This window comes from Nerophis ophidion, linkage group LG01 (assembly GCF_033978795.1).
Source record: "Nerophis ophidion isolate RoL-2023_Sa linkage group LG01, RoL_Noph_v1.0, whole genome shotgun sequence".
Taxonomy (NCBI): Eukaryota; Metazoa; Chordata; class Actinopteri; order Syngnathiformes; family Syngnathidae; genus Nerophis; species Nerophis ophidion.
Window position 1 is genome coordinate 14021366 of NC_084611.1, and position 27869 is coordinate 14049234.

Genomic DNA, 27869 nt, shown 5'->3' on the forward strand with positions numbered 1-27869 from the left:
CGCACATGATATCGCACACAAGTGAACATGCTGCGGGACTGCTTGTGTTGCACATGATATCACACATAAGTAAACTTGTGGAAGGACTGCTTGTATCGCACGTGATATCACACACAGGTAAACACCCTGCAGAAATGCTTGTATCGCACATGATATCACACACAAAGGTAAACTTTCTGCAGCATTGCTTGTATTGCACGTGATATCACACACAGGTAAACACCCTGCAGAAATGCTTGTATTGCACATGATATCACACACAAGTAAACACTCCGCAGGACTGCTCGTATCACACATGATATCACACATTTTACATGCAAATATGGGTGTATATTTTGTTGTACTTGTTATCTTCATGATATCCGATGTCGACGTTTTTAGTTGCTACATTTTTAAATGTTTTCAAAGAAAACAAGCTGGGAAAATATCACTAATGTTAGTCACACGCACTCGATAAAAAGAAATCAGTGAGAATAAAACCTGGCCTGTTGATGTGTTGAAGCGTGACAAGAAGTGGAGTTAAAAAAAAAAAAAAAAGTCTTCATGAATGACTTTTATTGAATGTTTGCAGGTGAAAGTCAAGTTTTTACAAGATCATCATCCAATTAAAAAACATCACGCAGAAAAGTGGTGGCACTTCTTTTTTTTTTTCTATCTCTCTCTCTCTCTCTCTCTCCCGTCCATCCTCCGCCTTGCGATCAATAAATATGGAGGAAATAAATTAGAAATAAATAGATAAATAAAAGTCACAGTGATAGTCTTGTTTTTGTCTTTTTTTTTTTCAAAGAAGGTGAAGTCTTCAAGTTGTCATGAGAAGAAGACACGTGACTTTGCGGACGGTCCCTAAGTCTACTGAATAATCCAGGAGGGTCCCTCCGAGCTCCACCAGAGAGGTATCATCGTTGCAAATGCTTGATGGAGTCACCAGAAGAAAAGCTCCGGCCCACGTCCTCTTTTTTTTTTTTTTTTTTTTCTCCCCCCCCACCCACCCTTCCGTTTTGGCAAAGAAAGCCCAGCGTCCAAAAGTCTGGGCTGGTCGGTACAAATCCATGATTGTCTTCACGGCGACGCCGCCGCCCTCCAGCAAGGCAGCGGCCGCCCGCTCAGGCCTCCACGGGGCTGGACGCCATACTGTTGGGCGTGTCGGGCAGCTGGGACGACATGGACGCCACCTCGCTGCCCGTCGAGTTGGAACCCGGCCCGCCCTCCGAAAATGTCACCTGAGGGCGTCACAAAGCATAGTTCACCTTTCTCCATCCATCGGTCCATCAGACAACAGGAAGTGTAAGAAAATAAAAGCGTAGGGAACGTTGACAAGAATGCGCGTGGACATTTGTCAAGTTGCAGTCAACACTAACTGTTCACAGGAAATAATGCCGACGTTTTATTTTATTCAAAATACGCCTTTATTTTGAAAAACTGACCATTGCTTCCCAACAGAAATATAAAGTACATAAAAAAATGGTAACAACCTTATTTGACTATATTCTTATTATTATATGTCATTTACTTTTTTGTAAATACACTTTTATTTTGAAAAACCGACCATTGTGTTCCAATAGAAATATAAAGTACATTAAAAAATGGTAACAACCTTGTTTGACTATATTTTTATTATCATATGTCATTTACTTTTTTAAATACACTTTTATTTTGAAAAACCGACCATTGTGTTCCAATAGAAATATAAAGTACATTAAAAAATGGTAACAATCTTATTTGACTATATTTTTATTATTTTATGTCATTATTTTTTTTTAAATACACCTTTATTTTGAAAAACCGACCATTGTGCTCCAATAGAAATATAAAGTGCATTAAAAAATGTTAACAATCTTACTTGACTATATTTTTATTGTTATATGTCATTTATTTTTTTAAATACACCTTTATTTTAAAAAACTGACTATTGTTTTCCAATGGAAAAATAAAGTACATTAATAAATTGTAACAATCTTAATTGACTATATTTGTATTATTATATGTGTTTTTTTTAAATACACCTTTATTTTGAAAAACTGACCATTGCTTTCCAAAGAAAATATAAAGTACATTAAAAAAAATGCTAACAATCTTACTTGACGATATTTTTACTATCATATGTCGTTTTTTTTTTTTTAAATACACTTTTATTTTGAAAAACTGACCATTGCTTTCCAATGGAAATATAAAGTACATTAAAAAATGGTAACAATCTTACTTGACTATATTTTTATTATTATATGTCATTTATTTTTTTAAATACACCTTTTTATTTTGAAAAACTGACCATTGTTTTCCAGTAGAAACATAAAGTACATAAAAAGGTAACAATTTTACTTGACAATATTTTTATTATTATATGTCATTTACTTTATTTAAAATACACCTTTATTTTGAAAAACCGACCATTGTTTTCCAACAGAAATATAAAGTACATTAAAAAATGGTAACAACCTTATTTGACTATATTTTTATAATTATATGTCATTTACTTTTTTTAAATACACTTTTATTTTGAAGAACCAACCATTGTGTTCCAATAGAAATATAAAGTACATAAAAAATGGTAACGATCTTATTTGACTATATTTTTATTATTATATGTCTTTTTTTTTTTAATACACCTTTATTTTGAAAAACTGACCATTGCTTTCCAAAGAAAATATGAAGTACATCAAAAAACGGTAACAATCTTACTTGACTATATTTGTATTATCATATGTTGTTTGTTTTTTTTAGAAATACACTTTTATTTTGAAAAACTGACCATTCGTTTCCAATGGAAATATAGAGTACATAAAAAATGGTAACGATCGTATTTGACTATATTTTTATTATTATACGTCTTTTTTTTTTTTAAATACACTTTTATTTTGAAAAACTGACCATTACTTTCCAATGGAAATATAAAGTACATTAAAAAATGGTAACAATCTTACTTGACGATATTTTTACCATCATACGTTATTGGTTTTTTTAGAAATACACTTTTATTTTGAAAAACTGACCATTGCTTTCCAATGGAAATATAAAAGTACATTAAAACATGGTAACAATCTTACTTGACTATATTTTTATTATTATATGTCATTTATGCTTTTAAATACGCCTTTATTTTGAAAAAAACTGACCATTGCTTTCCAGTAGAAACATAAAGTACATAAAAAAAGGTAAACAATCTTACTTGAGTACATTTGTTTTATCTTGTGTTTTTTGTTGTTTTTAAAGTACACCTTTATTTTGAAAAACTGACCATTGTTTTCCAATACAAACATAAAGTACATAAAAAAAAGGTAACTTGTTGACTACATTTGCATTATCTTATGCTGTTTATTTTATTCAAAAAAACACCATTATTTTGAAAAACTGACCATTGTTTTCCAATACAAACATAAAGTACATAAAAAAAATGGTAACTTGTTGACTACATTTGCATTATCTTATGCTGTTTATTTTATTCAAAATACACCATTATTTTGAAAAACTGACCATTTTTTTCCAACAGAAACATGAAGCACATAAAAAATGGTAACAATCGTACTGTCGACTACATTTGTACTATCTTATGTTGTTTATTTTTTTTACATACACCTTTATTTTGAAAAACTGACCATTGTTTTCAAATAGAAACATAAAATACAAAAACAAAATGTTAACTTGTTGACTGCATTTGTATAATCATGTTGTTTATTTTTTTAACCCAACAAAATACACCTTTATTTTGAAAAACTGACCATTATTTTCCAATAGCAACATAAAGTAAAATTTAAAAAATGGTAACAATTGTAGTGTTGACTACATTTGTATTACCTTATGTCGTTTATTTTTTTAAATCCACCTTTATTTTGAAAAACTGACCATTGTTTTCGAATAGAAACATAAGATACATTAAAAAAAAATTAACAATCTTTCTTGACTACATTTGCATTATCTTATGTTGTTTATTTTTTAACCCAACAAAATACACTTTTATTTTGAAAAACTGACCATTGTTTTCTAATAGAAACACAAAATACATGAAAATATGTTAACTTGTTGACTACATTTGTATACCGGTAATCATCCATCCATTTTTCTACCGCTTATTCCCTTTGGGGTCGCGGGGGGCGCTGGTACCTATCTCAGCTACAATCGGCTGAAGGCGGGGTACACCCTGGACAAGTCGCCACCTCATCGCAGACCGGTACTCATATGTTGTTGTTGTTGTTTTTTTAACCCAACAAAATAGACTTTTATGTAGAAAAACTGACCATTGTTTTCCATAAAGTATATAAAAAAAATGTAACAATCTTACTGTTGACTACATTTGTATTATCACGTGTTGTTAGTTTTCTTCAAAACGTCAAGACAAGCTAACGAAGGAGCGCTCACCAGCTGTTGGAAGGGCGGCTGATCGATGTCGCTCTGCAGAGCAAAGTCGCTGAGAACTTTCCACGGCGGCTGGTAGCTCTGGACCTCCACCGGGTTCACCTGCAGGCCGTCGTGGCGCTCGGGACTCGCCGCCACCATCGGCGTTCCCGTCAGACCTTGGATGTTCTGCAACCACAACAAAAAAAAAGTTAAATAATCGATTAGAAACATTCATCACACTCCAACTACTCTAATTACAATCACTATCATTGTAAATATTGACTAATATTTCCTGACTAACGCAAAGCTGCTCAGTAGCGCCCCTGCTGGACAGTGACCAGAAATACTCATTGATAGACCTTGTTGGCCTTTTGTTGTGTGCAAAACAATGATTTTATTGAAAGAATAAGGTATTTATTGACACAAATATTTATATATATATATATATATATATATGTTTGCGAAGGAAAAAAGTGTATTTATTGACTAAAAAGTGCATTTATTGAATAACATTTTTTAATAGAAAAGTGTATGTATTGATGAAAAATTCTATTTATTGACTTAAACAAAAGCATGTTTGCAAAAAATCATGTATTTATTGACTAGAAAAGTGTATTTATCAACTAAAATATATGTATGTTTGCAAAGATGAAAGTGTATTTATTGACTAAAAAGTGTATTTATTGAATAAAATGTGTATTTTAATTAATAGAAACATGTTAAAAAGTGTATTTATTGAATGAAATGTGTGTTATTTAATAGAAAAGTGCACGCATTGCTGAAAAAGTGTATTTATTGACTGAAACAATAGTATTTTTGCAAAGATCAGAGTGTATTTATCGACTAAAAAGTGTATTGATTTAATAAATGTGTATTTTATTTAATAGAAAAGTGTTAAAAAGTGTATTTATTGAATAAAACATGTATTTTTTCATAGAAAAGTGTATGTATTCCTGAAAAAAGTGTATTTATTGACTAAAACAATAATATGTTTGCAAAGATCAGAGTGTATTTATCGACTAAAAAGTGTATTTATTGAATAAATGTGTATCTTATTTAATAGAAATGTGTTAAAAAGTGTGTTTATTGAATAAAACCTGTATTTATTGACTAAAACAATAGTATTTTTGCAAAGATCAGAGTGTATTTATCGACTAAAGAGTGTATCTATTGAATAAATGTGTATTTTATTTAATAGAAAAGTGTTAAAAAGTGTATTTATTGAATAAAACGTGTATTTTTCCATAGAAAAGTGTATGTATTCCTGAAAAAAGTGTATTTATTGACTAAAGCAATAACATGTTTGCAAAGATCAGAGTGTATTTATCGACTAAAAAGTGTATTTATTGAATAAATGTGTATTTTATTTAATAGAAAAGTGTTAAAAAGTGTATTTATTGAATAAAACCTGTATTTATTGACTAAAACAATAGTATTTTTGCAAAGATCAGAGTGTATTTATCGACTAAAAAGTGTATCTATTGAATAAATGTGTATTTTTTTAATAGAAAAGTGTTAAAAAGTGTATTTATTGAATAAAACGTGTATTTTTTCATAGAAAAGTGTGTGTATTCCTGACAAAAGTGTATTTATTGACTAAAACAATAATATGTTTGCAAAGATCAGAGTGTATTTATCGACTAAAAAGTGTATTTATTGAATAAATGTGTATTTTATTTAATAGAAAAGTGTTAAAAAGTGTATTTATTGAATAAAACCTGTATTTATTGACTAAAACAATAGTATTTTTGCAAAGATCAGAGTGTATTTATCGACTAAAAAGTGTATCTATTGAATAAATGTGTATTTTTTTAATAGAAAAGTGTTAAAAAAGTGTATTTATTGAATAAAACGTGTATTTTTTCATAGAAAAGTGTGTGTATTCCTGACAAAAGTGTATTTATTGACTAAAACAATAATATGTTTGCAAAGATCAGAGTGTATTTATCGACTAAAAAGTGTATTTATTGAATAAATGTGTATTTTATTTAATAGAAAAGTGTTAAAAAGTGTATTTATTGAATAAAACCTGTATTTATTGACTAAAACAATAGTATTTTTGCAAAGATCAGAGTGTATTTATCGACTAAAAAGTGTATCTATTGAATAAATGTGTATTTTTTTAATAGAAAAGTGTTAAAAAGTGTATTTATTGAATAAAACGTGTATTTTTCCATAGAAAAGTGTATGTATTCCTGACAAAAGTGTATTTATTGACTAAAACAATATGTTTGCAAAGATCAGAGTGTATTTATTGACTAAAAAAGTGTATTTATTGAATAAAACAAGTATTTTTTTAACAGAAAAGTATATTTCTTGATTTAAAAAAAGGGTATTTTTATATCAAATGTGTATTTTTTTATAGAAAGGGGAATTTATTGACTAAAATATTTATTTTTGTAAAGTAAAAAAAGTGTATGATTGATTCAAAAGTGTGTTTAAGTAGTGCAAAAAGTGCGTATTAGTGGTGCAAAAAGCATGCATATGTGGTGCAAAAAGCGCGTATTAGTGGGTGCGTGCGAGTATTAGTGGTGCAAAAAGCGAATATCCGTAGTGTAAAAAGTGCGTATCCATGGGTGGGAGCGATTATTAGAAGTGCAAAAAGCGCGTAGTAGTGCTGCAAAAAGCGCGTATTAGTGGGTGAGTGCGAGTATTAATGGTGCTAAAAGCGCTGTATTGGTGGTGCAAAAAACGTTTATTAGTGGTGCAAAAAGCGAGTATTAGTGGTGTGAAAACTGCGTTTTAGTGGTGCAAAAAGCGAGAATTAGTGGTGCAAAAAGCGCATATTGGTGGTGCAAAAAGCGCATATTGGTGGTGCAAAAAGCGCATATTAGTGGGTGCGTGCGAGTATTAGGGGTGCAAAAAGCGAGCATTAGTGGTGCAAAAAATGAGTAATAGTGGTGCAAAAAGCGAGTATTAGTGGTGCAAAAAGCGTGTGTTGGTGGTGCAAAAAGCGCGTATTGGTGGTGCAAAAAATGTATATTAGTGGGTGCGTGCAAGTATTAAGGGTGCAAAAAGCGAGTATTATTGGTGCAAAAAACGAGTAATAGTGGTGCAAAAAGCGAGTATTTGTGGTGCAAAAAGCGTGTATTGGTGGTGCAAAAAGCGCGTATTGGTGGTGCAAAAAACGTATATTAGTGGGTGCGTGCAAGTATTAAGGGAGCAAAAAGCGAGTATTAGTGGTGGAAAAACGAGTAATAGTGGTGCAAAAGCGAGTATTAGTGGTGCAAAAAGCATGTATTGGTGGTGCAAAAAGCGCGTATTAGTGGGTGCGTGCGAGTATTAGTGGTGCAAAAAGCGAGTATTAGTGGTGCAAAAAGCGCGTATTGGTGGTGCAAAAAGCACATATTAGTGGGAGCGTGCGAATATTAGTGGTGCAAAAAGCGAGTATTAGTGGTGCAAAATACGAGTATTAGTGGTGCAAAAAGCGTGTATTGGTGGTGCAAAAAGCACATATTAGTGGGTGCGTGCGAATATTAGTGGTGCAAAAAGCGAGTATTAGTGGTGCAAAATACGAGTATTAGTGGTGCAAAAAGCGCATATTAGTGGTGCAAAAAGCGCATATAAGGAATGCAAAAAGTGGGTATTCGTGGATGGGTGCGAGTATTAGTGGTGCAAAAAGCGTGTATTGGTGGTGCAAAAAGCGCATATTAGTGGGTGCATGCGAGTATTAGTGGTGCAAAAAGCGAGTATTAGTGGTGCAAAAAGTGCATATTAGTAGTGCAAAAAGTGCATATTAAAAGTGCAAAAAGTGGGTATTTGTGGATGGGTGCAGAGTATTAGTGAGTGTGGGTGTATTAGTGGTGCAAAAAGCACATATAAGTGGGTGCGTGTGAGTCTTAGGTGTGCAAAAAATGAGTATTAGCTGCGCAAAAGTGCATATCAGTGGTGCAAAAAGTGCATATTAGTGAGTGTGTGGGAGTATTATTGGGTGTGTGAAAATATTAGTGGGTGTGTGCGAGTATTAGTTGAAGTGTGCCAGTATAAGTGGGTGTGTGCGAATATTACTGGTGCAAAAAGCACATATTAGTGGGTGTGTGGGAGTATTAGTGGTGCACCAAACACATATTAGTGGTTGTGTGCGAGTATTAGTGGGTTTGTGCGAGTATTTGTTGGTTTGTGCGAGTATTTGTGGGTGTGTGCAAGTATTAGTGGGTGTGTAGGTGGGTGTGCGAGTATTAGTGAGTGTGTGCGAGTGTTAGAGGGTGTGTAGGTGTGTGCGAGTGTTAGTGGGTGTGTGGATGTGAGAATTAGTGGGGGGGTGCAAGTATTAGTGGGGGCGTGTGAGTATTTGTGGGTAGGTGCGAGTATTAGTGGGTATGTGCGAGTATTAGTGGCTGTGTGCGAGTGTTAGTGGGGGTGTGTGAGTATTTGTGGCTGTGTGCGAGTGTTGGGGGTGTGTGAGTATTTGTGGGTATGTGCGAGTATTAGTGGGTGTGTGCGAGTGGTAGTGGCTGTGTGCGAGTGTTAGTGGGGGTGTGTGAGTATTTGTGGGTATGTGCGAGTATTAGTGGGTGTGTGCGAGTGTTAGTGGCTGTGTGCGAGTGTTAGTGGGAGTGTGCGAGTATTAGTGGGTGTGTGGGAGCATTAGTGGGTGTGTGCGAGTATTAGTGGCTTTGTGAGAGTGTTAGTGGGTGTGTGGGAGCATTAGTGGGTGGGTGCGAGTATTAGTGGCTGTGTGCGGGTGTTAGTGGGTGTGTGGGAGTGTTAGTGGGTGTGTGGGAGCATTAGTGGGTGTGTACGAGTATTAGTGGCTGTGTGCGAGTGTTAGTCGTTGTGTGCGAGTGTTAGTGGGTGTGTGGGAGTATTAGTGGGTGTGTGGGAGCATTAGTGGGTGTGTGCAAGTATTAGTGGGTGTGTGCGAGTGGTAGTGGGTGTGTACGAGTATTAGTGGGGGTGTGTGAGTATTAGTGGGTGTGTGCAAGTTTTAGTGGGTCGAAGTATTACTGGGTGTTTGCGAGTAATAGTGGTTGGATTCGTGGCTGCGTGGGACTACTAGTGGGTGTGTGGGAGTATTAGTGGGTGTGTGGGAGCATTAGTGGGTGTGTACGAGTATTAGTGGCTGTGTGCGAGTGTTGGTGGCTGTGTGCGAGTGTTAGTGGCTGTGTGCGAGTGTTAGTGGGAGTGTGCGAGTATTAGTGGGTGTGTGGGAGCATTAGTGGGTGTGTGCGAGTATTAGTGGCTTTGTGCGAGTGTTAGTGGGTGTGTGGGAGCATTAGTGGGTGGGTGCGAGTATTAGTGGCTGTGTGCGGGTGTTAGTGGGTGTGTGGGAGTGTTAGTGGGTGTGTGGGAGCATTAGTGGGTGTGTACGAGTATTAGTGGCTGTGTGCGAGTGTTAGTGGTTGTGTGCGAGTGTTAGTGGGTGTGTGGGAGTAATAGTGGGTGTGTGGGAGCATTAGTGGGTGTGTGCAAGTATTAGTGGGTGTGTGCAAGTGGTAGTGGGTGTGTACGAGTATTAGTGGGGGGGGTGAGTATTAGTGGGTGTGTGCAAGTTTTAGTGGGTGGAAGTATTAGTGGGTGTGTGAGAGTAGTAGTGGGTGTGTGCGAGTATTACTGGGTGTTTGCGAGTAATAGTGGTTGGATTCGTGGCTGCGTGGGACTACTAGTGGGTGTGTGGGAGTATTCGTGGGTGTGTGGGAGCATTAGTGGGTGTGTACGAGTATTAGTGGCTGTGTGCGAGTGTTGGTGGCTGTGTGCGAGTGTTAGTGGGTGTGTGGGAGTATTAGTGGGGGTGTGGGAGTGGTAGTGGGTGTGTACGAGTATTAGTGGGGGTGTGTGAGTATTAATGGGTGTGTGCAAGTTTTAGTGGGTGGGTGGGTGGAAGTATTAGTGGGTGTGTGAGAGTAGTAGTGGGTGTGTGCGAGTATTACTGGGTGTTTGCAAGTAATAGTGGTTGGATTCGTGGCTGCGTGGGACTACTAGTGGGGGTGTGGGAGTATTAGTGGGTGTGTGGGAGCATTACTGGGTGTGTACGAGTATTAGTGGCCGTGTGCGAGTGTTAGTGGCTGTGTGCGAGTGTTAGTGGGTGTGTGGGAGTATTAGTGGGTGTGTGGGAGTATTAGTGGGTGTTTGGGAGCATTAGTGGGTGTGTGCAAGTATTAGTGGGTGTGTGCGAGTGGTAGTGGGTGTGTACGAGTATAAGTGGGTGTGTGGAAGTATTGGTGGGTGTGTGGGAGCATTAGTGGGTGTGTGCAAGTATTAGTGGGTGTGTGCGGGTGGTAGTGGGTGTGTACGAGTATTAGTGGGGGGGTGTGGGTATTAGTGGGTGTGTGCAAGTTTTAGTGGGTGGGTGGGTGGGTGGGTGGAAGCATTAGTGTGTGTGTGAGAGTAGTTGTGGGTGTGTGCGAGTATTAGTGTTGTGTGGGAGTATTAGTGGGTGTGTGAGAGTAGTATTGGGTGTGTGCGAGTATTAGTGTTGTGTGTGAGTATTAGTGGCTGTGTGGGAGTATTAGTGGGTGTGTGGGAGTAGTATTGGGTGTGTGCGAGTACTAGTGGGCGTGTGTGAGTATGAGTGGTGCAAAAGTGCATATTGTCGGGTGTGTACGAGTATTAGTGGTTGTGTGTGAGAATTAGTGTGTGAGTGGGAGTATTAGTGGGTGGGTGTGAGTATTAGTGGCGCAATAAGCGAGTATTAGTGGTGCAAAAAGTGTTTATTAGTAGGTATGCGCGAGTATTGGCGGTGCAAAAAGTGTGTATTAGTAGGTATGTGCGAGTATTGGTGGTGCAAAAAACGAGTATTAGTGGTGCAAAAAGTGTGTATTAGTAGGTATGTGCGAGTATTGGTGGTGCAAAAAGCGAGTATTAGTGGTGCAAAAAGTGTGTATTGGTAGGTATGTGCGAGTATTGGTGGTGCAAAACGCGAGTATTAGTGGTGCAAAAAGTGTGTATTAGTAGGTATGTGCGAGTATTGGTGGTGCAAAAAGTGAGTATTAGTGGTGCAAAAAGTGTGTATTAGTAGGTATGTGCGAGTATTGGTGGTGCAAAAAGTGAGTATTAGTGGTGCAAAAAGTGTGTATTAGTAGGTATGTGCGAGTATTGGTGATGCAAAAACCGTGTATTCGTGTGTCGGGTGCGAGTGTTAGTGTGTGTCAAAAATTGCATAATGGTGCACAAAACGCATATTAGAGGGTTAGTGCAAGTATTAGTGGTGCAAAAAGCGAGTATTAGTTGTGCAAAAACGCGAATTAGTGGGTGGGTGCGAGTATTAGTGGTGCAAAAAGTGTGTTTTAGTGGTGCAAAAACGCGAATTAGTGGGTGGGTGCGAGTATTAGCTGTGCAAAAAGTTAAGTGGTGCATAAAGCACTTATTAGTGGGTGTGTGGGTGTGTGGGAGTATTAGTGGGTGTGTGGGTAAGTGGGTATGTGGGATTATTAGTGGGTGTATGGGAGTACCAGTGGGTGTGTGGGTGTGTGCGAGTATTAGTGGGTGTGTGGTAGTATCAGTGGGTGTGTGGGAGTATTAGTGGGTGTGTGGGGGTGTGCGAGTATTAGTGGGTGTGTGGCAGTATCAGTGGGTGTGTGGGAGTATTAGTGGGTGTGTGGGGGTGTGCGAGTATTAGTGGGTGTGTGCTAGTATCAGTGGGTGTGTGGGAGTATTAGTGGGTGTGTGGGGGTGTGGGAGTATTAGTGGGTGTGTGGTAGTATCAGTGGGTGTGTGGGAGTATTAGTGGGTGTGTGGGGGTGTGCGAGTATTAGTGGGTGTGTGGGGGTGTGGGTGGATTAGTGGGTGTGTGGGGGTGTGCGAGTATTAGTGGGTGTGTGGGGGTATGGGTGGATTAGTGGGTGTGTGGGTGGGTGGGAGTGTTAGTGGGTGTGTGGGAGTATTATTGTGTGTGGGGTAGTGTGGTAATATTAGTGGGTGTGTGGGTGGATTAGTGGGTGTGTGGGTGGGTGGGAGTGTTATTGGGTGTGTGGGAGTATTATTGTGTGTGGGGTAGTGTGGTAATATTAGTGGGTGTGTGGGAGTATTAGTGGATGTGTGGGTTTGTGTGAGTATTAGTGGGTATGTGGGTGTCTGGGTGCGTGGGTGCGTGGGAGTATTGGTGGGTGTGTGGGAGTATCCGTGGGTGTGTTGGACTGTTAGTGGGTTTGTGGGAGTATTAGTGGTTGTGTGGGAGTATTAGTGGGTGTTTTGGTGTGCTCGTGGGTGTTTTGGAGTAATATTGGGTGCGTGGGTTTGTGGGAGTACTAGTGGGTTGTTGGAGTATTTTTGGGTGTGTGGGAGTAGTTGTGGGTGTGTTGGAGTGTTAGTGTTTGTGTGGAAGTAATAGTGGGTGTGTGGGCGTATTAATGGGTGTTTGGGAGTATTGGTGGGTGTGTGGGACTCATAGTGGTTGTGTGGGAGTATTAGCGGGTGTGTTGGAGTGTTACTGGGTGTGTGGGAGTAATAGTGGATATGTGGGACTATTAGTAGGTGTCTGGGTGTGTGAGTGTGTGGGAGTATTAGTGGGTGTGTTGGAGTGTTAGTGGGTGTGTGGGAGTATTAGCGGGTGTGTTGGAGTATTAGTGGGGGGGGTGGGAGTATAAGTGGGTGTGTTGGAGTGTTAGTGGGTGTGTGAAAGTATTAGTGGGTGTGTGGGGGAGTATTAGTGGGTATGTGTGGGAGTATTAGTGGAAGTGTTGCAGTATTAGTGTGTGTGTTGGGGGTGTTACTGGGTGTGTGGGAGTATTAGTGGGTGTCTGGGTGTGTGAGAGTATTAGTGGGTGTGTGGGAGTGTAAGTGGGTGTGTGGGAGTATTAATGGGTGTTTTGGAGTATTATTGGGTGTGTGTATTAGTGTTTGTGTGGGAGTATTAGTTGGTGTGTGGGAGTAAAGTGGGTGTGTTGGAGTATTAGTGGGTGTGTGGGAATATTCATGGGGGTGTTGGAGTATTAGTGGGTGTCTGGGTGTGTGGGAGTATTAGTGGATGTGTGGGAGTATCAGTGGGCGTGTAGGAGTGTTAGTGGGTGTGTGGGAGTATTAGTGGGTGTCTGGGTGTGTGAGAGTATTAGTGGGTGGGTGGGAGTGTAAGTGGGTGTGTGGGAGTATTAATGGGTGTTTTGGAGTATTATTGGGTGTGTGTGTTAGTGTGTGTGTGTGGGAGTATTAGTTGGTGTGTGTGGGAGTAAAGTGGGTGTGTTGGAGTATTAGTGGGTGTGTGGGAATATTCATGGGGGTGTGGGAGTATTAGTGGGTGTCTGGGTGTGTGGGAGTATTAGTGGATGTGTGGGAGTATCAGTGGGCGTGTAGGAGTGTTAGTGGGTGTGTGGGAGTATTAGTGGAAGTGTGGGTGTGTGGGAGTATTAGCGGGTGTGTTGCAGTACTATTAGTTGTGTTCAAGTATTAGTGGGTGTGTTGGAGTGTTTGTTGGTGTGTGGGTGTATTAGTGGGTGTGTGGAAAATTACAATGTTCAGCACATTTCAGCACATATTAGTGGGTGTGTGGGTGTGTGGGAGTCATAGTGGCTGTGCGGGGGAGTATTAGTGGGTGTGTGGGAGTATTAGTTGGTGTGCGTGGGAGTATTAGTTGGTGTGCTGGAGTATTAGTGGGTGTGTTGGAGTATTTGTGGGTGTTGTGGTATTAGTGGGTGTGCGTGGGAGTATTAGTGGGTGCGAGTGGGAGTATTAGTGGGTGCATGGGAGTATTAGTGGGTGTGCGTGGGAGTATTGGTGGGTGTGCACGGGAGTATTAGTGGGTGTGTGGGAGTATTAGTGGGTGTGTGCACGGGAGTATTAGTTGGCGTTTTGGAGTATTAGTGGGTGTGTGGGAGTATTGGTGGGTGTGCGCGGGAGTATTAGTGGGTGTCCGTGGGAGTATTAGTGGATGTGCGAGAGTATTAGTGGGTGTGCGTGGGAGTATTAGTGGGTGCGCGCGGGAGTATTAGTGGATGCGAGTGGGAGTATTAGTGGGTGCGTGGGAGTATCAGCGGGTTTGTGGGAGTATTAGTGGGTGCACGGGAGTATTAGTGGGTGTGAGTGGGAGTATTAGTGGGTGCGTGGTAGTATTAGCGGGTTTGTGGGAGTATTAGTGGGTGTGTGGGAGTACTACTGGATGTGCGTGGGAGTGTTAGTGGGTGTGTTAGAGTATTAGTGGGTGTGTGGGAGTATTGGTGGGTGTGCGCGGGAGTATTAGTGGGTATGTGGGAGTATTACTGGATGTGCGTGGGAGTGTTAGTGGGTGTGTTAGAGTATGAGTGGGTGTGTGGGAGTATTAGTGGGTGTCCGTGGGAGTATTAGTGGATGTGCGAGAGTATTAGTGGGTGTGCGTGGGAGTATTAGTGGATGCGAGTGGGAGTATTAGTGGGTGCGCGGGAGTATTGGCGGGTTTGTGGGAGTATTAGTGGGTGCACGGGAGTATTAGTGGGTGTGAGTGGGAGTATTAGTGGGTGCGTGGTAGTATTAGCGGGTTTGTGGGAGTATTAGTGGGTGTGTGGGAGTATTAGTGGATGTGTGGGTGTATTAGTATTAGTGGGTGTGCGTGGGAGTATTAGTGGATGTGTGTGTGTATTAGTATTAGTGGGTGTGCGTGGGAGTATTAGTGGATGTGTGGGTGTATTAGTATTAGTGGGTGTGCGTGGGAGTATTAGTGGATGTGTGGGTGTATTAGTATTAGTGGGTGTGCGTGGGAGTATTAGTGGATGTGTGGGTGTATTAGTATTAGTGGGTGTGCGTGGGAGTATTAGTGGATGTGTGGGTGTATTAGTATTAGTGGGTGTGCGTGGGAGTATTAGTGGATGTGTGGGTGTATTAGTATTAGTGGGTGTGCGTGGGGGTATTAGTGGATGTGTGGGTGTATTAGTATTAGTGGATGTGTGGGTGTATTAGTATTAGTGGATGTGTGGGTGTATTAGTGGATGTGTGGGTGTACCGTCTTGTCGTTGGGCTGCTGCTGCTGCAGTTGCTTCATGAGCAAGCTCCTCTTCTTGTCTTTGCACCTTTTGTTCTGGAACCAGACCCTGATGACGCGCGGACTGAGTCCCGTCATCTCCACCAGCTGCTCCTTCATCAGCGCGTCGGGCCGCGGGTTGGCGTTGTAACACGTGCGCAGCGTGTGCAGCTGCTTCTCGTTCAGCACCGTCCGCACACGCGTCGTCTTCTCCGGCTGCTTGTGGATGTGCGGCCGCAGGGCGGACTGCCGGCCGCTCAGCGGCTCTGCAACACGCAAACGTCTCCTTTCACCACACGCAAACGTCTCCTGCAGCCGTGCTTTTCCATCCACGCTCAAAGTCCGCAGACTTTACCGGTAAAATACAATTATACAGTTTTTTTTTTGTTTGTTTGTTTGTTTTTTGTTTTTCAGAAATGCAATGTAAAAAAAATTATAATAATAAGACCTTTTTATGTGAAAATCAATAATCAATAAACGGCCAACCAAAAATGATGTATTTTATGTCTGCAGCAACATGAGCACAAAAGTCCAACTTCTCTCATTCGTATGAATAATAATCTGATATTTATAAAAACGTGCAGTTTATTATGTTCTTTTATACACGAAATCTAACGTGTTTCATTCAAAAATGTTTTTTTTTGTTTGAGGTATTTTTCCACATTTTTGCAATGTTGCCAAAAACAAATTGACGTCATTTTTGCGTTCTCCGCAACTTTCCTCACATTGTTGTGTTCTTTCTTTGTCGTTGTTGCCATTCCGATAATAGTCAGTATCAATGTATTCATTAAAAAAAAACATACTTATGAAGTACAAAAAAAGTGTATTTCTATACTAAGAGGTGTATTCCTGCAAAAAATGGTGTATTATTGCCAAAGAAAATGGAATGTGTGTTACATAATTAGTACATTTTGTGCGGTAAAAGGCGTATTTATGGATTAAAAAGTGTAAGCATTTATCAAATAAAGAGTGTTTTTCCTCATTAAAATGTGTATTTCTGCGATAAAATGTGAATTCGTGTCAAGAAAATGTGTATTTATGGATTAAAAAGTGCATGTAATTATGAAATAAAAAAGTGTATTTCTATAATAAAAGGTGTATTTGTGCAAATAAAAGGTGCAAATTCTGCCTAAAAGGTGTACTTATTAATTAAAAAGTGCATGTATTTATGAAATAAAAAGTGTATTTATATAAAAAAAATATATATTGAAAAAAAGGTGCATTTGTGCACATAAAAGGTCAACTTTTTGAATAAAAGGGTATTTATTGATTAAACTGTGCATGTAATTATGAAATAAAAAAGTGTATTTCTCTAATAAAAGGTGTAGGTGTGCAAATAAAATGTGCAATTTCTGCCTAAAAGGTGTACTTATTGATTAAAAAGTGCATGTATTTTATGAATTAAAATATGTATTTCTCTAATGAAAGGTGATTATGTGCAAATAAATGGTGCAATTTCTGAATAAAGTGTTTTTATTGATTAAAAAGTGCATGTAATTATGAAATAAAAAAGTGTATTTCTATAATAAAAAGTGTATTTGTGCAAATAAAAGGTGCAAATTCTGCCTAAAAAGTGTACTTATAGATTTAAAAGTGCATGTATTTATGAAATAAAAAGTGTATTTCTCTAATGAAAGGTGTATATGTGCAAATAAAAGGTGCAATTTCTGAATAAAAAGTGTTTTTATTGATTAAAAAGTGCATGTACTTATGAAATAAAAAGTGTATTTCTATAATAAAAGGTGTATTTGTGCAAATAAAAGGTGCAAATTCTGCCTAAAAGGTATACTTATAGATTTAAAAGTGCATGTATTTATGAAATAAAAAGTGTATTTCTCTAATAAAAGGTTTATATGTGCAAATAAAAGGTGCAATTTCTGCCTAAAAGGTGTATTTATTGATTAAAAAAAGTATGTATTTGTGAAATAAAAAGTGTATTCTATAATAAAAGGTGTATGTGTGCAAATAAAAGGTGCAATTTCTGCCTGAAAAGTGTACTTATTGATTAAAAGTGCAAATTCTGCAATAAATGTGTGTTTCTATTATAAAAGGTGTGTTCGTGCAAATAAAAGGTGCAATTTCTGGCAAAAAAAAGTGTATTTATTGATTAAAAAGTGAATGTAATTATGAAATAAAATGTGTATTTCTATACTAAAAGGTGTATCTCAGCAATAAAAGGTGTAATTGTCGCCTAAAAAGTGTATTTATTGATTAAAAGTCCATGTAAATCTGCAATAAAAGTGTGTTTCTATTATAAAAGGTGTAATCATTGCCTAAAAAAAATATTTATTGATTAAAAGTTCATGTATTTAGAAAATAAAACGTGTATTTATAACAAAAGATGTATATATGCAATAAAAAGTGTAATTTTCGCATTAAAATTGGATTCATGGATTAAAAGTGTATGTTTTTATGAAAAAAAAGTGTATTTCTGTAATAAAATGTGTATTTTTGTAATAAAAGATGCAATTTCTGCCTATAAAGTGTATTTATTGATTAAAAAGTGCATGTAATTATTAAATAAAAGGTGTATTTCAGCAATAAAAGGTATAATTTTTGCCTAAAAAGTGTATTTATTGATTAAAAAGTCCATGTATTTATTTAATTTTAAAAAAATGTGTATTCCTCTAATAAAAGGTATTTCCTCAATGTTTGCCAAAAAAGTGTATTTTTTTATTAAAAAGTGCATATAATTGTTAAATAAAAAGTGTAATTCTATAATAAAAGGTGCAATTTTGCCTAAAAAGTGTATTTATTGATTAAAAGTGCATGTAATTCTTCAATAAAAGTGTGTTTCTATTATAAAAAGTGTAATAATTGCCTAAAAATATTTTTATTGATTAAAAGTTAATGTATTTATGAAATAAAGCGTATATTTATATTTCAAAACGTGTATTCCTGCAACAAAAGGTGTAATTTTTGCCTAAAAAATCTATTTAATAATTAAAAGTGTATGTATTTCTGTGTATTTCTGTAATAAAAGTTGTATTTATGCCAAGGAAAAGTGAGCATATGTTACATAAAAAGTAAAGTTCTTTGCCCAAAAAGTGTATTTATTGATTAAAAGTGTATGTATTTCTGCAATAAGAATGTGTTTCTATACAAAAAATTGTGTAATTCTGCAATTAAAAATTTGATTTTCGCCTAAAAACTGTATTTATTGATTAAAAATTTCAAGCATGAAGTAAAAAGTGTATTTCTTTTTTAAAAAGGTGTATTTCTGCAATAAAAGGTGTAATGTTTTGCCTAAAAAGTATTGATTAAAAGTGTATGTAGTTTTGCAATAGAAGTGTGTTTCTATAATAAAGGTGCAATGTTCCCCTAAAAAGTGTATTTATTGATTAAAAAGTGCATCTAATTATGAAATAAAACGTGTATTTCATTAATAAAAGGTGTATTTCTGCAACAAAAGGTGTAACTTTCGCCAAAAGGTGTATTTATTCATTATAAGTGCATGTATTTCTTCATTAAAAGGTGTATTATTGCCAAGGAAAAGTGAGTATATGTTACATAAATAGTGAACTATTTTGCCTAAAAAGTGTATTTATGGATTAAAAGTGCATGTATTTATGAAATAAAAAGTGTATTTATGAAATAAAAAGTGTATTTATGGATTAAAACATTAAGTATTTATGAAATAAAAAGTGTATTTACGAAACAATAAGTGTATTTCTTACTTAAAAAGTGAGTTTATGCCAAGGAAAAGTGAGTAATTATTCCATTAAAAGCGTATTTATGGTGTTGTGGATGACGTGTTGAGCATTTATTTAAATACTTCATAAAACACTTTTCATGAAAAATATATTTGTCAGATATTTTCAGATGCATGACAGTTTACATTTGAGATGATTTCACTTTGTATGAAAGTTGATCATTTAGATATTTTCACAAGTTTGAAAGTTTATATTTTAGATATTTTCACACGTATGAAAGTTAAATTTGAGAGATTTTCACACATATGAAAGTTAATATTTGAGATATTTTCACCTCGTATGAAAGTTGATATTTTATATACTTTAACAAGTTTGAAAGTTTATATTTTAGATATTTTCACACGTATGAAAGTTGATTTTTGAGAGATTTTCACACATATGAAAGTTAATATTTTATATACTTTCACATGTATGAAAGTTTATATTTTAGATATTTTCACAGGTATGAAAGTTTATATTTGAGATTATTTCAAATGTATGAAAGATTATATTTGAGATAGTTTCACCTTGTATGAAAGTTTATATTTTAGATATTTTCACCTTGTATGAAAGTTGATATTTTAGATATTTTCACATCTATGAAAGTTGATATTTGAGATATTTTCACCTTGTATGAAAGTTAATATTTTATATATTTTCACCTTGTATGAAAGTTTATATTTGACATATTTTCACATGCATGGATGTTAATATTTGAGATATTTTCACGTGTGAAATATGATTTTTTTGATATTTTCATAAGTATGACGGTTGATATTTTAGATATTTTCACCTTGCATTAAAGTGGATATTTTAGATATTTTCACCTTGTATGAAAGTTGATATTTAAGATATTTTCACATGTATGAAAGTTGATATTTTAGATATTTTCACATGTACGAAAGTTTATATTTTAGATATTTTCACATGTATGAAAGTTTATATTTTATATTTGAGAAATGTTCACCTTGTATGAAAGTTGATATTTTAGATATTCTTACTTTGTATGAAAGTTTGTATTTTAGATATTGTTACCTTGTATGAAAGTTGATAATTTAGGTATTTTTTCACATGTATGAATGTTTATATTTGAGATATTTTCACCTTGTATGAACTTTTATATTTTATTCATGTTCACCTTGTATGAAAGTTTATATTTGAGATATTTTCACATGTATGAAAGTTAATACTTGAGATATTTTCACATGTGTGAAATATGATTTTTTAGATATTTTCACAATATGAAAATTTATATTTTAGATATTTTCACAGGTTTGAAAGTTGATATTTGAGATATTTTCACATGTATGAAAGTTGATATTTCAGATATTTTCACCTTGTATAACAGATTATATTTTAGATATTTTCACATGTATGAAAGTTGATATTTGAGATATTTTCACCTTGTATGAAAGTTGATATTTTATATATTTTCACCTCGTATGAAAGTTTATATTTGAGATATTTTCACATGTATGAATGTTAATACTTGAGATATTTTCACATGTGTGAAATATGATTTTGTTTAAGAATATTTTCACAAGTATGAAAGTAGATATTTTAGATATTTTCACCTTGTATGAAAGTTGATATTTTAGATATTTTCACCTTATATGAAAGTTGATATTTGATATATTTTCACCTTGTATGAAAGTTTATATTTTATATATTTTCACCTTGTATGAAAGTTTATATTTGAGATATTTTCACATGTATGAATGTTAATATTTGAGATATTTTCACCTTGTACGAACTTTTATATTTTATTTATGTTCACCTTGTATGAAAGTTTATATTTGAGATATTTTCACATGTATGAATGTTAATACTTGAGATACTTTCACATGTGTGAAATATGATTTTTTTTAGATATTTTCACATGTATGAAAATTGATATTTTAGATATTTTCACATGATTGAAGGGTGATATTTGAGATACTTTCACCTTGTATGAAAGTTGATATTTTAGATATTTTCACCTTGTATGAATGTTGATCTTTTAGATATTTTCACATGTATGAAAGTTGATATTTGATATATTTTCACCTTGTATGAAAGTTGATATTTTATATATTTTCACCTTGTATGAAAGTTTATATTTGAGATATTTTCACATGTATGAATGTTAATATTTGAGATATTTTCACATGTGTGAAATGTGATTTTTTTTAAATATATTTTCACAAGTATGAAAGTTGAAGTTTTAGATATTTTCACATGTATGAAAGTTGATATTTTAGATATTTTCACCTTGTATGAAATTTGATATTTTAGATATTTTCACCTTGTATGGAAGTTGATATTTTAGATATTTCCACATGTATGAAAGTTGATATTTTAGATATTTTTATTTTGAATGAAAGTTTGTATTTGAGATATTTTCACCTTGTATGGAAGTTGATATTTTAGATATTTTCACATGTATGAAAGTTGATATTTTAGATATTTTCACATGTACGAAAGTTTGTATTTAAGAAATGTTCACATGTATAAAAGTTTACATTTGAGAAATGTTCACCTTGTATGAAAGTTGATATTTTAGATATTTTTATTTTGTATGAAAGTTTGTATTTGAGATATTTTTACCTTGTATGAAAGTTGATAGTTTAGGTATTTTCACATGTATGAACGTTTATATTTGATATATTTTCACCTTGTATGAATTTTTATATTTTATTTATGTTCACCTTGTATGAAAGTTGATAATTTAGATATTTTCACATGTATGAAGGTTTATATTTCAGATATTTTCACCTTGTATGAAAGTTTATATTTTAGATATTTTCACCTTGTAACAAAGTTTATATATTAGATATTTTCACATGTATGAAAGTTGATATTTTAGATATTTTCACATATATGAAAGTTGATATTTTAGATATTTTCCTTTTGTATGAAAGAGGATATTTGAAATATTTTCACCTTGTATGAAAGTTGGTATTTTAGATATTTTCACGTTGTATGAAAGTTGATATTTTAGATATTTTCAAATGTATAAGAGTTGCTATTTTAGATGTTTTCACATTGTATGAAAGTTTACATTTTCGATATTTTCACCTTGAATGAAAGTTGATATTTTAGATATTTTCACATATATGAACATTGCTATTTTAGATATTTTCACATTGTATGAAAGTTCATATTTTAGATATTTTCACATGTATGAAAGTTTATATTTGAGATATTTTCACCTTGTTTGAAAGTTGATATTTTAGATATTTTCACTTTGTATGAAAGTTTCTATTTGAGATATTTTTACTTTGTATGAAAGTTGATATTTGAGTTATTTTCACATGTATGAAAGTTTATATTTGGGATATTTTCACCTCGTATGAAAGTTCATATTTTAGATATTTTACCTTGTATGAAAGTTTCTATTTGAGATATTTTTACCTTGTATGAAAGTTGATATTGTAGGTATTTTTACCTGTATGAAAGTTTATATTTGACATATTTTCACATTATATGAACTTTTATATTTTATTTCTGTTCACCTTGTATGAAAGTTGAAATTTTTGATATTTTCACCTTGTATGAAAGTCTATATATTCAGTATTTTCACATGTATGAACATCTATATTGGAGATATTGTCACATGTATGAAAGTTTACTTTTGAGATATTATCACATGTATGAAAAATTATATTTTAGATATTTTCACATGTATGAAAGTTTATATTTGAGATATTTACACCATGTATGGAAGTTGATATTTTAGATATTTTTACTTTGTATGAAAGTTTCTATTTGAGATATTTTTACCTTGTATGAAAGTTGATATTGTAGATATTTTTACCATGTATGAAAGTCTATATATTTAGTATTTTCACATGTATGAAATTCTATATTGGAGATATTGTCACATGTATAAAAGTTTACTTTTGAGATATTATCACATGTATGAAAAATTATATTTTAGATATTTTCACATGTATGAAAGTTTATATTTGAGATATTTTCACCTTGTATGAAAGTTTATATTTTAGATATTTTCACATGTATGAAAGTTTATATTTGAGATGAAAACTATATTTAAACTATAAAACAAATTGTATTTGTATGAAAACTGATATTTTAGATATCTGTACCTTGTATGATAGTTGATATTTTAGATATTTTCACACTTATGAAAGTTGATATTTTAGATATTTTCACATGTATGAAAGTTTATATTTGAGATGAAAACTATATTTAAACTATAAAACAAATTATATTTGTATGAAAACTGATATTTTAGATATTTTCACACTTATGAAAGTTGATATTTTAGATATTTTCACATGTATGAAAGTTTATATTTGAGATGAAAACTATATTTAAACTATAAAACAATCAATCAATCAATCAATCAATCAATGTTTACTTAAACAAATTATATTTGTATGAAAACTGATATTTTAGATATCTGTACCTTGTATGATAGTTGATATTTTAGATATTTTCACACTTATGAAAGTTGATATTTTAGATATTTTCACATGTATGAAAGTTTATATTTGAGATGAAAACTATATTTAAACTATAAAACAAATTATATTTGTATGAAAACTGATATTTTAGATATTTTCACACTTATGAAAGTTGATATTTTAGATATTTTCACATGTATGAAAGTTTATATTTGAGATGAAAACTATATTTAAACTATAAAACAATCAATCAATCAATCAATCAATCAATGTTTACTTAAACAAATTATATTTGTATGAAAACTGATATTTTAGATATCTGTACCTTGTATGATAGTTGATATTTTAGATATTTTCACACTTATGAAAGTTGATATTCTAGATATTTTCACATGTATGAAAGTTTATATTTGAGATTAAAACTATATTTAAACTATAAAACAAATTATATTTGTATGAAAACTGATATTTTAGATATCTGTACTTTGCATGATTGTTGATATTTTAGATAGTTTCACACTTATGAAAGTTGATATTCTAGATATTTTCACATGTATGAAAGTTTATATTTGAGATGAAAACTATATTTACACTATAAAACAAATTATATTTGTATGAAAACTGATATTTTAGATATCTGTACCTTGTATGATAGTTGATATTTTAGATAGTTTCACACTTATGAAAGTTGATATTCTAGATATTTTCACATGTATGAAAGTTTATATTTGAGATGAAAACTATATTTAAACTATCAAACAAATTATATGTGTATGAAAGTTGATATTTTAGATATTTTCACACTTTTGAAAGTTGATATTTTAGATATTTTCACCTTGTATGAAAGATGATATTTGAGATATTTTCACATGTATTAAAGTGGATATTTGAGATTATTTCACATGTATGAAAATTGATGTTTGTCAGATATATGTTTATATTCCATCCATCCATTCATCCATTTCCTACCGCTTGTCCCTTTTGGGGTGGCGGTGGGTGCTGGAGTGTTAACCAAAACAAATGCTGTCATTTCTGCCTTCTTGACAACTTTCCTCACATTGTCGCTCCTTTCTTTTTTTTTCTTTTTTTTGGACAATATCCGTTCATCCATCCATTTTTTTTTTTTTTTTGTTACCGCTTGTCCCGTTGGACCATTTGTCAAAAACAATTTCGAGCGAACGAAAACCCCCGAAAAAGATGACTAATTGTCACGTTTTGCATGAAAGTGAGCGGGATTCGGACAAGCAGAGGTCACATGCAGTATGAGACATAAGGTGAGATATAAGAGGAGCGTTACCGGACATCTGCAGAGGTCTGGCGGGGTGCAGCGGACTGAGCGGGTCTCCGTGGCCCAGCGTGGCCCGCTCCACCACGTCGTGGTCCGCCCGGCAGAAGAGTCCGTCCTCCCGCAGAGCGAACTCGTCCCCCGGGATGAGCTGGCGGCTGCACGCCACGCAGCGGAAACACTCGATGTGGTAAACCTTGGCGCGGGCCCGCATCACGAAGTCGTTCTTGCTGAAGCCGATGTTGCACTTGGCGCACTTGATGCCGTACAACCTGACGCACACATCCACATTATCACTGTTATTATCATAACCATTATTTTTAATAACACTAATTATTATTATTATTACTACTATTAATTGTATTATTATTATTATTATTATTACAACTATTATTATTCATCCATCCATTTCGACCGCGTGTCCCATACGGGGTATCCGGGGGGTGGCTGGAGCCTATCCCAGCTACACACGGTAGGCGGGTATAATATTATTATTATTACTACTATTATTATTATTACTACTACTATTATAAGTACTACTATTATCGTTATTTTTACCACTAGTATTATTAATGACACTACTATTATTATTATTATTACTACTACTACTACTATTATTATTATTACTACAATTATTATTTGTACTTTTATTATTATTATTATCATAGTTATTATTTCTACTACTATTATTAGTACTACTGTTATTAAATGTTATTATCACTAGTCTTGTTATTTTTTACTAAAATCATTATTATTATTATTATTATTATTATTATCATTACTACTATACTACTATTATTGTTATTATTACCCATCCTTCCATTCCCTAACACTTATTCCCTTTTGGGGTTGGGGGGTGCGCTGGCGCTTATCTCAGCTACAATCGGGCGGAAGGCGGTGTACACCCTGGACAAGTCGCCACCTCATCGCAGGGCCTGTTATTATTACTACTATTACTATTATTCCTACTACTGTTATTATTATTTTTACTACTATTATTATTTGTACTTTTATTATTATTATAGTTATTATTTCTACTATTATTAGTATTAGTATTATTACTACTACTATCAATAGTACTACTATTATTAAATGTTATTATTACTAGTATTGTTATTGTTACTAATATAATTATTATTATTATTATCATTACTACTATACTACTATTATTGTTATTATTACCCATCCATCCATTTCCTACCGCTTATTCCGTTTTGGGGGTCGCGGGGTGCGCTGGCGCCTATCTCAGCTACAATCGGGCGGAAGGCGGTGTACACTCTGGACAAGTCGCCACCTCATCGCAGGGCCTGCTATTATTACTACTATTACTATACTATTATTATTTGTACTTTTATTATTATTATCATCATTATTATTATTATAGTTATTATTTCTACTATTATTAGTGTTATTATTATTACTACTACTATCATTAGTACTACTATTATTAAATGTCATTATTACTAGTATTGTTATTGTTACTAATATAATAATTATTATTATTATAATTACTACTATACTACTATTATTGTTATTATTACCCATCCATCCATTTCCTACCGCTTATTCCGTTTTGGGGGTCGCGGGGGGCGCTGGCGCCTATCTCAGCTACAATCGGGCGGAAGGCGGTGTACACTCTGGACAAGTCGCCACCTCATCGCAGGGCCTGCTATTATTACTACTATTACTATACTATTATTATTTGTACTTTTATTATTATTATCATCAGTATTATTATTATAGTTATTATTTCTACTATTATTAGTGTTATTATTATTACGACTACTATCATTAGTACTACTATTATTAAATGTCATTATTACTAGTATTGTTATTGTTACTAATATAATAATAATTATTATTATAATTACTACTATACTACTATTATTGTTATTATTACCCATCCATCCATTTCCTACCGCTTATTCCCTTTTGGGGTTGGGGGGGGGGGGCGCTGGCGCCTATCTCAGCTACAATCGGGCGGAAGGCGGTGTACACCCTGGACAAGTCGCCACCTCATCGCAAGGCCTGCTATTATTACTACTATTACTATACTATTATTATTTGTACTTTTATTATTATTATCATCAATATTATTATTATATTGATTATTTCTACTATTATTATTAGTATTGTTATTATTACTACTACTATCATTAGTACTACTATTATCAAATGTCATTATTACTAGTATTGTTATTATTACTAATACTATTAGTATTATCATTACTACTATTATTGTTATTATTACCCATCCATCCATTTCCTACCACTTATTCCCTTTTGGGGGTTGCGGGGGGGGGGGGGTGCGCTGGCGCCTATCTCAGCTACAATCGGGCGGAAGGCGGAGTACACCCTGGACAAGTCGCCACCTCATCGCAGGGCCTGGTATTATTACCACTACTATTATTATTATTACTAGTATTGTTACTACTATTACTGTTATTTAACTACTATTGTTATTATTTTTGATCTAATCTCCAACTGATACACTTTGCACTAAATTGCATTAAACTGCTCATCCACCCGTCCATCCATTCATGCATTTTCTACCGCTTGTCCATTCATTTCATAAAATAACTTCTTTTTTTTCCAGATTATATTATTCATTCTTTTATCCTGTTTTACTTTTTTATTTCTATCCCATCCTGGTTGATATTTTCCAACTCATGCTTTAATATCACAACATACACACGCATCCTCTCCTCTCCCACAAAAGTCAGTCAGTTCGATTATTTTTATCGCGATTATTATTATTATTATTATGATCCGTGTCCGACAATCGGTCGCATTGCAGGACGTCAAAGGTGAGCAAAGTGCAGGACTAAGTCATGTGGCTCCCGGAGTACACGTTGATGATATTCCACATGGCTCCGTGTCCGGTGTCCCGCGTGGAGCGTCTTACCGGACGTAGTCCCGCTTGCAGTAGGTCTTGCCGTCCCTGACGAAGCAGGTGCAGGACTCGTCCAGGTACTGGCTGCACTCGGCGCACTTCAGGCAGGCTGCGTGCCACTCCAGGTCCGGAGAGACCCTCAGGATGTACTGGTCGTGGATCTGGTTGCCGCAGCCCACGCACAGGGACACCAGGCGCTTCTCTGCAAAAAACAACAAAAAAAAGTTGTGTAAATAAGTGTGTGAGTGTGCGTGTGTGTGTGTGTGGGGAAAGTGCTTCTACTTTTAGGAGGGTCTCCCATGTCACCCATGTTCCGCGGGAAGAAGACTTGGCGTCCCAGCAGGTTTCAGCCTTGCAGCTCAAAGTGGCTTCTGGGCCAGCGGGTGTGCGCTCC

General features: G+C 34.7%; 1 protein-coding gene across 1 annotated transcript; it reads right to left on the minus strand.

Annotated features, from left to right (window-relative positions):
• Positions 1-990: 990 nt before the first annotated feature.
• Positions 991-27869, minus strand: isl1a (ISL LIM homeobox 1a). The gene is made up of 6 exons (XM_061896561.1): positions 27758-27869; positions 27488-27677; positions 24595-24854; positions 15179-15462; positions 4354-4518; positions 991-1220 (listed from the first exon to the last, which is right to left on the minus strand). Exons 1-6 carry the CDS (start codon positions 27783-27785, stop codon positions 1104-1106), a joined length of 1044 nt encoding a protein of 347 aa, XP_061752545.1. The 5' UTR covers positions 27786-27869; the 3' UTR covers positions 991-1103.

Excerpts from the sequence above, each read along its gene's own strand:
- isl1a (XM_061896561.1), bottom strand. The coding sequence starts at position 27,785 with ATGGGTGACATGGGAGACCCTCCTAAAA. Across the intron at positions 27,678-27,757 it reads CATGGGAGACCCTCCTAAAA|AGAAGCGCCTGGTGTCCCTG; the intron begins GTAGAAGCACTT and ends TGTTTTTTGCAG. Across the intron at positions 1,221-4,353 it reads AGCCGCCCTTCCAACAGCTG|GTGACATTTTCGGAGGGCGG; the intron begins GTGAGCGCTCCT and ends TGACGCCCTCAG.